Source organism: Rhinolophus ferrumequinum, chromosome 3 (assembly GCF_004115265.2).
Source record: "Rhinolophus ferrumequinum isolate MPI-CBG mRhiFer1 chromosome 3, mRhiFer1_v1.p, whole genome shotgun sequence".
Classification (NCBI taxonomy): domain Eukaryota; kingdom Metazoa; phylum Chordata; class Mammalia; order Chiroptera; family Rhinolophidae; genus Rhinolophus; species Rhinolophus ferrumequinum.
In genome coordinates, this window is record NC_046286.1 from 41,910,494 (window position 1) to 41,922,805 (window position 12,312).

Consider the following 12,312-nt stretch of genomic DNA (forward strand, 5'->3'; position numbering starts at 1 on the left):
TTTCTCTAGTTTTCGCTAGAGAACCACCTTTCTTTCACATGTATATCACTGTAGTTTCACGAAGGTTAGATTTAATGTTTAAGTAATGCTTTCAATGGTAGTTATTGTATACCCACTATGTGCCAGAGTATAATGTGGGATAGTCAGAAAAAAAGTAATCCATTTGTAATAAAGTTCTTTTTCTGACACAGCTCACATTCTAGGAAGGAAACTTGGGCACAGTGGAATAATACATTCATAAGACTCATCCAAATAGAGTAAAAGCAATGTAAAACATTTACACCCATGTTAAAGGAATGCTGAAATTAATGCAATTAGAATTAATGATTAGAATAAATAGGATTATACAAGGAAAGCACCTGAAAGAAAAGAACTGTAACCATTTTTAGAAAGAGAAGGTAAATTTGACTTATTCCTCCAAGTCAGTTGGCTCCTCCATGGCTGGGCTGAGATATGGGCACAGATGCAAAGCTAACATTAAAATGCTGAAGTATATATCTACGTTGACTACTTTAGGGAATATGAATGTCTATATATTCACACATACACACACATAACACATACCAGTACATTTCTAATACTTACATGACCTACCTTTTTCATTCACTTGTTAAACAGTGTAAAGATATAAATAGAAATAGTTGGCAGTTTAAGAAAACCATGGTTATAGTTAAATTGTGAATCTGATTTTTCTTTGGATGGGAAAACGGAAAAAAATTCTGAGTCATAAATCTGATTTGAGTCATGTTCCTTTGTAACATGATTGCTGATTTTTCTCGTACTGACAGACATTCTTTCCATTTGATTTTTTTTTCAAATGGTTTATATCACCTTTAGACCACAAGTGGTGTCCCATAGAGTCATTAAATTTCTTATGAAAACCAAAGTAAATTATGCTGATTAAAGTGACATGCAAAATCCAAAGGTCTTCACAGGCTTATAGATAAAATCATCTAAGTTATAAATATATAAAATCATCCAAAAAAAGGATCAGGTATAAAATGCAATGCTTGGAACAGGTAGAAGAAGGCAGCACAGAAAGTTAGCCATGAAATTAACTGCAGCAGAAGTGGAAGGAGGAAGGATTATGAGGCAGTACAGAAACTGACATCATATATGTAAGTTTATGTGCTGTACACACTTACACAGGGTTGCACTCAACGGTTTCTTCGCTATTTTACACTAAATCTTTGGCCTTACATATCTGATGATTTCTTTAAAAAGAGAGGATACTATTAATAAGAAGAAAAATAAATGTATTTATTAATAAGAAGAAAAATAAATTTATTTATTAATAAGAAGAAAAATAAATCTGGCCATGATAATCAGGAGCTATACATCTTATTCTTTTGAACTTGGAGAGGTGACCTTCAAGAACTTTCACCAGGGATATGACACTGAAAGAAAAAGAAAACTTCCTGCTTTCATGGGATGTTCAGTATATGGATGTAGATAAAACATAAATAATTAAATATAAATATGTCAGATATTGAAAAAGACAGAGAAGAAAAAATGAGTTGGGATAAAATTTTAAATAGGTTCATCCTCACTGAGAAAGACATTTGAAATTTTAAAGGTGAGGGAGATGGGCATGTGGAAAACTGGGCAGAGTGTGGGAGGATTCTAAGTAGAGGAAATGACAAGATTTGAGGCAGTCACATGCATGGCTTGAGTTCAAAAGTGACAAACAGCTAGTGTGGCAAAAACAAAGCGGGCAAGGAGAGAACTAGTAAGAGGTATGGGGGGGAAAGGTAACAGGGAGTAACACGGGCAGGGTCTTTCATGCTATTGCAAGACTTCCTTTTATTCTAAATGAAATGATAAGCTTCCGTAGAGTTTTGAGCAGAGATGTTACCTAACTTAGAATCACTTAAGCTTCTGTGTTGAGAACACACTAAAGGGCAACAAGGGCGGAAGCAATTAAACCCGTTAGGAGATTATTTACAACAATCAGGGAAAAGAGGTTCAAATAAGGGAAATAATAATACAGGCAATGAGAAATGGTTAGATTCTGGATACATTTTGAAGTTAAAGCTGAAAAGTTCTGCAGGTACTATGGGTACGGAGTGATAACTCCAATGTGTTTAGTCTCAGGAACAGAAGAATGGGGTTGTCGTTTACTGAGATGGGAAATACTGCAGCAGGCGCAGGGTTGGGGGTGGGTGTGAGATCAGGAGTCCGATTTTGGATGTGGTACGTACGTATGTTGAGTCTATCATAGATCTCAGAAGAGATGGCAAGGATGTAGACTATGGCTCTGAAGTCCAGAGATGATCTACAGACTAGAGACACAGATTTGGGAGTCACAAATATAAAGACACATGACTAGATGAGGTCATTAAGAAGTGGGGATAAAGAGTACAAAGAAAACTTTTAAGCTCAAAGCCCTGAAGCACTTTAAAGTACAAAGGTTAGGGAGAAGAGAAGAAATAAGCCAAAGAAAGTATGAAGGAGCAGTCAGTGGAGTAGGAGGAAAGCAAGGAGAGCTTGCAATTCTGGAAGCAAAAGAAAGAAAATCATATAATAAAAATGCTCAGTGAACATATTTGGACATAACATTTGTTCCTTATATAGGATTATTTTCTTAACTTATATTCTCAGATGTAGAATTACTAGGCCCAATTGATAAAATTGTTGAAAAGGCAAGTACTAGGGAAACAGACTTTGGGTACTCCACTGGAGATTCTAATTAATATCCAGGCTAATTAATCAATCCCTTCTGAATTCAGGTTTTCAATTGGTTATGAATTCACTTAACTACAATCAAAGAGTTCACATTAATTTTCAACAAAAGTATCATGACTAAAAACGTGTCGTGACTTTGGCTACTAACTTCATTAAAGCAAGAACTATAACATTCATCTGATTTATATAAGTTAAGTCACTCCTTATTATTCTCAGTCAGCAATTTCTTGTTTCCCTGATTACATTTATTACAATTTCATTGTTTTGTTTGATTATTTGCTTATTTACTTGTTTGTTATCTGATTCCTCTAGCAGAGAATAGGCTATTTGAAAGACAGGGATTGTTTTTGTCTTATTCATCCATGTATCCTCAGCACCAAACACTGGCAATCAACCAATAAATGAATGAATCAAAATAATGAGGAAAAAAACTGGTTTCACTTGTTATTTTTACTGGAGATATCTAGCTCCTGTTAGGGCACAGGTAGTCTGGGGAAACTCAATGGCTTGCTCCAGTGGCCAGTTTTCCCAAACCAAACATATTACTATGCAGAGGCTAGCATTTGTGTGTCATATGACTTGATAACAGAACGTCGAAAACAGAGTCCATCCTACAAATTCCAGAACATGCCTTAATTACAAACCTTGAAACTTTTTTACTGCTCAGATTCTATCTTTACCTAAATGTAACTGTGCTGAACACTGACATGGCACTCAGATCCCCCACTGTTGTCCTAGGGATTGCCTAAGCTGCAGAAAGCACTACCTTACAGGTAATGCTCTTTCTTAGGATGATTCACGTCCAGGGACAAATCAATACAGGAGTATAAAGGCTTGGCCATCTCAGCACAACTGGGGACAACTCTAAAAATCCACTGTAGCTCCAGAGTTCCACATGGGGTCAGTGGCGTTATTGTGCCCTCATTGCAGTTCAATTTCTCCCTCGGCCCATTCCTGCTTCCTTTGTACCCCTCCCATAGGGGTTGATCTCCAGGGTATTTCTTTTAACAGTTGTTTCAGAATCTACTTCCCAGGTAACCTAATCTGTGGCAGTTAGTACTGGAGTGGTCTGAGAAAGCAGTTGATAAGATGGGGTTTTGGAGCTGGATCACTCGCTACCTGGCTGGCAGAGGACCCCATCACTGGTGGTAGATGGAATACAGAGAACTCCTGGCACAAGGAGGTGGAGTCCCACTAGTAAAACTCTCATGAGAGGTAGGTAAGGATGGCATACCAGTGGAAGGAAACACTTTAGCTGGAATGACGTATCAGATATTTGAGAAATAGTAACTATAAGAACAATGGGAAAATACAAAAAGCTGAGGGCAAATAATGACCAATGAGAAAGCCACAGGATCTCTCTGGTAGCAACAAAAATGTTCTCAGTTCCTGTAGTTTCTGGGCAGAGACAGATGACCAGAAACAGGGATTAATCATCATAGTCATAAACTCCAAAACTCTTAAGAAAGGCAGATCTGCTAAGTTAGGATCCTGGTTGGAAAAGAATAGGATCCTGCCACATAGGATGAGATATCTGGTTTGATGTCTTCCGATATCTTGAATACCTGGATTCCCCAGAACTTTCTAAACCCAACAAAGTGGCCTGCCCCTTCTTTCTTGGGGATGATGTAGATTATGGTTTCTCCCCCATAAGACAGCATGTGCCTCCGTAACCCCTATCTGTCTACCCTTACTTCCTTTCCAGACCCTGAGACCTATATCACTAGGGTTATGTCACTGTATAACCCATTTGGGACACACTAGGCCTAATAAAGGAAGAAAGAGTCTATTTCGCAAAGGAACTGCAAGATCTAGCTAGCTTATCTTGGCGAGGAGAGTACATGTGAGATCAAATTCTGAGAATGTTTGATCCAGGGGGCCAGAATTCAAGATTAGATAAGGGCTCTCCCTTATCTATCCATTTGAGTCTATCCATTTGAGTCTATCCATTTGAAGACATTCTCTTGTGATGCAGGATTAACAATTAGCAAGAATCTCAGTAGACGGCATAAACTTGCTACTATGATGGCTCCCAGAAACACAGACAAGTAATGGCTCGCATTAAATATGGTTGAAATAGCAGAAATGCTCTGGCAGATGGCAGATGAGGAGATTACAAGACTCAAAGAGTGCATTCTGGAGTGCACATGCTACATAAGGTCAGAAAACTCAACAGATGATGCTGTTCCACAAGAAGACACAAAAAACGCAAAATTTACCAAAGCCATAAAAAAATATGCAATATGCTAGTGAGACGACCTCTACATTACTCAATTACTCTGTTCTGAAGGCCAGAACTGACAGAAAGAAAAGTTGTTATAGAACTAGGCTCATTCATATCGATGTGGATGATAGAACCAGATGAAGACCAGAAACCATTTGAAGCCACGTGACACAATTATCATAAGAGTGGCGAGGTTGGGGTGTGTAGGGTGCTGACCCACAATTATTGAGATAATTAACAGAATTAATAAAATATGCATCCCTAAAGACAAAATAGATGGCTAACAAGGCTACTACTCAACATGTACATTCAAAAAAAAAAAAAAAAATCAAAGATGGAGGACCACAAGGCAAAGCGTAGTTGCTCCAATGAAATCATAATATCTTGCTTAGTTTCCAAACCTGAGCTAAGTTTTGGACCCAGAACCCACTAATTGAAGAAAAGGCCCCGTTTCCAGAGAGAAGTACTTTGCCACACCATGGCAAGAATACAAGGTAATTATTCCCACAATCCTTCTCCAAAGGGACCTATGGCCCTTTATTTAGGTAACTGCACACTGGGGACAGGGAATATGCAAACATTTAGAGGGCACAGGGTTGACAGTGGTACCAGGAGACCCGAAGCATCAATATGCTATCCCTTCTCATTAGAAGTATATGGGGGGCCAGTAATGAATGGAGCTCTGGCCAAGGTCTAGCACATAATGGGTCCATGGGGACTAGAGACCTACCTGGTGGTGATTCTTCAGTCTCCAAATATATAATTAGAATAGACATACTTGGTAAGTGCCGTAACACCCATATAAAGTCTTTGGCCTATAAGGTTAGAGCTATATTGTGGAAAAAGCCAAAAGGAAGAATTTCACACTGCCCAACCCCAAACCAGACAAGATAGTAAATAAAAAACATAACGTAATATTGGTTGAGGGATGGCGCATGGCAGAAATTAGTGTTCCTTTAAGGGACTAAATAGCATGCAGAGGTCATCCCAATGAAGTAATCCAAGGCTGTTGGTGAGTTCACGTTGAATGTCAACTTCTCTCTTTATCCACGCTTATTTCTGTCCCCTCCCTTCCAAAGGGGTTGATTCCAAGAACACCCCTTAACAACCCCTCAGAATCTGATTCCTAGCTAACCCAACTTGCAACAGTCATTTTCCACTTTAAATTTAAGTTACATTTCCATTTAAAACAATCTTGGGCTTATCTTTAGGACAACCTCCCGATAAAAGTGGGGAATGCTAGGTTTCACTTTTGGAAAACTTTTCCCAAAGCAATGTCATGCTAGGAAGTATATTTGAGAAATCTTTGGGATTTTTCTCTAGGAAGAGCCCAGAAGTATAACTCCTGATTTATAGGTGCTTTCTGTTTTTAAAATTACTGTTGACTCTTGTCCATCCCCATTTCCTTATCACAGATCTTAGGTAACCCCTCAATTCAACACTTAAAAAAATTTTTTCCTGATTCCAGATTGACACAGCTCATTCAAAATTAGCTCATATCTCATTTTCTCCAGAAAGCTATTCATTGATACAAAATGGAATTTTTCTCTTTTTATTTCATTAGCATTTGAGTATATAGGCCATGCACATTACCTTCATAACTTATTTAATAGTTTCTTTGTAAACATATTGAAGTTGTCTATACAAAGTTAGACTTTATTCATACAAACAGAAAATAGAAATAAATATATTGAGAATTTCATTCTCCTTTTATATAGCCTTGTGGTATTCTCTATATAATATTTTGATTAATGTTCTACCTAGAAAGTTACAGATAATTTCAAAACCTTACATAAGCTTTATAGAGTAAAGAATTTAAAATTAAATATGAAAAATGACTAGCAGTTAACTGTACTAAGCAATCTTGAATTTAAACTGTAGAGTTTCTCAACTATTTCATCATAGAAATAGTATAGTATAAATATAGTTTGATTAAATAATAATAACAATAAATAAATCAGGCATTGGTTTCTAAAAAGTAGTCCATACTAGTGGCAAGTATACTGTGCATTAAAACCTTGGGTAATGAGAGAGTCAATATATTCTAAATATCGTGCCAGCGGATACAATTTCTTAAAATTATACCTTATAGTAAAAGGAAACCAGAAGTACGTCTCTAGTTACAGTTGATTCTAGTGATGAGTTTATTTCTATGAAAAACCAAGGCAACATATATATTTTTAAATAGTACATGGTTTCTGTGGTTATACAGTAACAAATGGGATGACTGTTAGTGTGACAAAATTCTCCCAGAATATATTACTAAATTGTGGTAAAAGGCTCTTCTTTGAAAGAAAAAAAAAAAAAAAAAAACGGAAAATTTTGCAGTAGCACTTGGCCCACTGTTAAATACTATCTAGAGTAGGTGAAATATAGTGCCTTATTTCTAATCAGTGATTCATGGATTGTGATTGGATGTCCTGGTCTTGTTCCATTCTAGACCCTGTAGACTGTACTAACTCATGCTCACTTCTTGCTCTGCTTCTCCTACTACAAAAGGGTCAGGTACACCCAAAAAAGACAACTGAAGATTAGATTTTTATCAACAGCCAGAAACAAAGTTCATGCTGCCAATAATTGTAGAAAGCCTTATTCAAGTAATTTACTCACTGGCCATTCACTGCCTCATTCACTATAATCATGCATTGCAATAATCACAGGATCTAAAGATTCTTGTAAAAGTATCTTCAGAGATAGCAACAAAGACAACCTTTTTTTGGGATAGTTGTTATTTGGCCACTAAGAGTCATGCAGATATATGTAAGTGTATTTTATTCAAATCACATCTAATTGTTAAACATACTGCACAAAACTTGGATATTGTTATACTTCATTATGTTAAGTTATCTAAATTTTTGAAATTCTACTCAAATATAAATAAGTATTATACATACTTGGAAGAAACTGCCTCCATGAATTCATCCAAAAAACTGTCATATTCAGGACCTCTCACTCTTCTCTGCCGTAGTCCAATGTACAACGGATCTTTAAGTAACTCCTATTTAAAAAAAGTTATCAGAGATATAGAAATAATTAAAGGCAAGTCATTTATTTGTTCTAAGCCTCAGTTTCCTCATCTGTATAATAAGGATAGAAATGGAAATAAAATCTTGCCAAACTGATTCAGAACCAATCTTCAGAGTTAATATTTAGTATTGTATCGACTATATTGAGTATTAATATGGCAAACAAAAAAATAATTGCTAAACATTAAAAACATTCTGTCTTATTCTTGGGGAAAGAAAAGGAATTATAATCTCTCAGTGATGCTAATTAGATAAGCTCGGTTCAGATTTACAGGCAAAGTTTATCACACAGAAAAATAATACTGAGTTTTGAAGTATTATATTAATATTAGCCTGGGAAATAGAAAGATAGCAAGTCCTCTCTTAAATTATTTTTCTGTTTCTGAAAGTAAAATCTTCAACCAACATTTTGATTGTATGTTCATATTATAGTTGACTAACGTTAAAAACAATTTTTTTAGCCTGGACTAGTTTTTCTTAAACTTTTTAAACTTTACACAGTTAAATTTTTTAAAAATGATATATATATATATGAGACAACATTGCTCTGTTTAAATTTTAGTATATGTAATGGTGATTTTTATTAAATCGTTTTTTAATTGAGGTATAATTTATATACAGTAAAATGTACCCATTTATAACAAAACTAGGTATATAACTAGGCACAGAAAGAACTTCCTCAACCTAATAAAGGGCATCTGTAAAAAACCCGCAGGTAACAGGAAAAAAATTGAATGCTATTCCCCTAAAATTGGAAACAAGACAAGGATATTTACTCTCAGCACTTCTGTTCAATACTACACCGAAGACCCTAGCCATTACAATAAAGCAAGAAAAATAAAAAAGTAAACTGTTTTTATTTGTACACACATGATTATGTACATGGAAAATGCTAAGGAGTCTACAAAAAAATCCCCTAGGAAAAAATGTATGACTATAACATGATCACAGAATATAAGGTCAATATACACAAATCAAATGCATCTCTGTATACTAGCAATGAACAGCTGAAAATGAAATAAAGTATACAACTCCATTTACAACAGCATTCAAAACATGAAACACATATGGACATGTTTAACAAAACATATGTCAGCCCTGTACACTGAAAACTACAAAATGTTGCTAAAATAAATTAAAAGAGACAAACTGTTTTTGCAGGCTGGAAAAAAATGGCAACCCATGCCATGTAATAGTGAAACAATTAACAAAACTGTCACCTTCAGAAAGCTAGACTAGAGAAAATGTAAACCTAATGAACTTGTGAATTTGGCTTAAGAGATTTCCAGACGGAAGACTGAATGTATAAATTGGCTTCTCATAGTTGTATGATAAAGTGAAAACAGAAATGAGCTAAAGAAATAAATGTTCAGTGTCTGAGTAAAATTTAAAGAAAATACAAAGGACACAGACTTGCTTGTAAAAGATTCCCCAAGTAAAATAAGACCTACAGTCAAAGATCAAATTAAGCATGTGGTTGTAACAACTTTTTAAAAAAAACCTCTGAATGATTTAAAGTGGAATCTAAAAGCCCATCTTGACTAGATAAAAGGAGCTGGTCCACAGCTCTCTGATATGCCAACCAACGTAGGGGGGAAGGTCTGTTTTAAAAAGAATTGTAAGTGGGTCCCTTATGTAATAGACTATATGTGGTACATAGAAAGCCTAAAAAAATTTTTAAGGGTGTGGTAATACTTGGGTTAATTGGGACTGAGACACTTCAAAATGAAACTTCCTCTCTGGATCCCCAAATTTCTATAAGAAGGAAGCAAGCTGAGAAAGGAATGCCGCTGCAATACAGCCATTTCTTATGGGAAAGGAAGGCTATCTCCAAGGCCTGAGCCAAGAGCTCAGAGAAAACAGCCAGAAGCCTAAGAGGACAGGGAATACAGATCCACTGTGAGGCAACAGAACTGGGCCCTTTTCAAAGAGCATCCCCTGTCCCCGCTGTAGGTGACCTGGCAACATGTGTCCAACGGAAATTCAAAATTGCTCTGAACCAGTTACAGCCAAATAATTCCTATTTGTCCCATTTCGAATGGGAATGTTGATTGTGGTTATTTTGTCCCTGCTTCACCATTGTACATTTAATATTTGGGAACAGATAAAAGGGCCCATACCAAGGAGCAAAACACAAAAAGCTTTATTTTCATCTAGACCGGATTTAGGTGACAGGATTCTGAACATTGGGCCTGCTGTTATTGGGAGGAAATCCATAGAAACTTGGGATGGAGATGAGCATATGTCACATGTGGATTATGTGAAGGATGAGAATTTGCGAAGGATGAGAATCTTTATGGAGAAAGGCCAAACTGTCCCAAGGATCCGAACCTTCCTCGCCAGTGAATCATAAACATTAGTAGAATTGTAATTGTTTTAAGTCCCTAAGTTTGGAGGTAGTTTGTTATAGATACGTGATATGTTTTTGCAGATAGGGCGATGTTGTAAAGAAGTTTAAGCCATTTGAATCATCGGAGTTGAGATTTGCTTCAAGCCAACATAAATTATAGCCTGGTTCATACCTGCTGTCCTGTGTCAGTATTACTAGCATTCTCTTTCACTGTGAACGTGTCTTGGTTTGGCCAACACATTATGTGGTCATCCTACTTATAATGTACTGCATAACACTGAATTAAGGCTTTCTGGCTAGCTGGAAGTTACCATATTTAATCACATAAATATATTTCAAATGAAATGTAAAATCTGAAACTCAGCGCTGTTGTAAAACCCAGCTGTTCCTCGAGGCCTGAAAACTTTAAACAATCTACTGGCAGGCTTCTGAACAGCTGAGGTTGAAGTGCCAGTGAACTACAAATGGCTGCCAAAATTAAAATACTTTCTCCATGTCTGGAATATATTTGGACTCCTAAAATGTGAATTAGAAAAAGAACACAATTGAGAAAAGATGTTACATGTTTCCCCCTTTCTCGCAGTCTTTCCCATGCTAACAATTAAAGTATACCTCATAAAAAAGACTACAGTGAAGAGTCAATTATGAAGATTTATGAACAATAAGATAAAGGTTTTGAATTTGATAAATCAGGAAGCTATAAAATTCTCCCAATCATAATGTCTCTGTCAAAATTTACTGTTTTTTTTTTTAATTTCATAATTATGACTTGAATAATGAGAGTGCATTCTTGGAGATATAACCGTTAATCCACAAAAAAGCAACTTAAGAAGATTACACAATTTTGATAATGATTTCATAGACCAACTACTCTAGCATGGAAGTGATATTAACTTATTGGCCAAGAGTAAACATTCAACAGATCTTTGTTGGAAAGTAAATCAAAGACTTAGTATTAAATAAGCACTCGAGAACGGTTAGACCTTCTTTAGCAAGAGGTGTCTCACATAATGCAGGTTGATCATTGAAGACTTATGAAGACTTCTAGCATGAGAGAAAGAAAAACATGAGAAGAAAAATGGTAAGAGACAAAGCACATGGAAACGTAAGAGAGTTCCAAAAAGGAGATAAGGAGGGTATATATTGGTAAAGTCAATTACCTTATTTATTAGCACTACCTCAGTTCTGGAACTTTGGGAATTTTTATTGGAAGCATTCACTTATTTGAAGCAAATAGTAATCATTATCAACTCTCCCGTCGTTTTTGTCGCTCACATTTCTACCTTTCTAATTGGAAGTTTCTGAGATTTCAAAACTATTTTCTTAATATTTTAAGTTTTTTATCATTAGAAAAGCAATATTTCCTATCAGAAAACTTGAGAGCACAGAAAAGTGAAATGAAAAACACAGAATATACTAATAATCGCTACCCATTCAGAACTACCCACCACTATCACCTTGATGCATATTCTTCTATGTCCTTTTCTTTATGTCTACGCATGTGTATCTTATCTGCCTAAATTTGGGACATCATACACTGTTTCAAACCTCTTTTCACATAGGAATATATTGTAAAAAGTTTTCATGTCAGCAGATGAACATTTTTAAAACTAGTGATCTATATTGGAACTCTGCTCTCTTAGAGGATGAAAGAACTAACATTTCCCCCAATGACATATAATAAGTATGTCTATTTTGTTGCACCCTCAAGTAAGTGTATTATCTATCTATCTATCTATCTATCTTCATCTATATATATAATATATAAATAAATATATATGTAGATATATATACACATACATAATACTTTATCTTTATATATGTATATTGAAATATACATATAAATATATATGTGTAATAAATAAAACTTATAATAAAATACATATAAATATATTTATATATAATGTTATCAAGTAGCATTCATTTGTATTTATTTTCTAATATTGCTATACATTTTTTCATAAGTTTTTTTGGCTATTTTGACTTCTTCATTTGTAAATTATCTGTGCCCGTGTCATTAGGCAATT

General features: G+C 35.4%; 1 protein-coding gene across 1 annotated transcript in view; it reads right to left on the reverse strand.

Moving 5' to 3' along the window:
- ME1 (malic enzyme 1) overlaps window positions 1–12,312 on the reverse strand; it is a 174,270-nt gene that overhangs the window by 79,186 nt on the left and 82,772 nt on the right. The window contains exon 6 of the mRNA XM_033103410.1: window positions 7,804–7,907. Within this exon, the coding sequence (XP_032959301.1) occupies window positions 7,804–7,907 (104 nt within the window). The remainder of the gene's footprint in view (window positions 1–7,803; window positions 7,908–12,312) is intronic.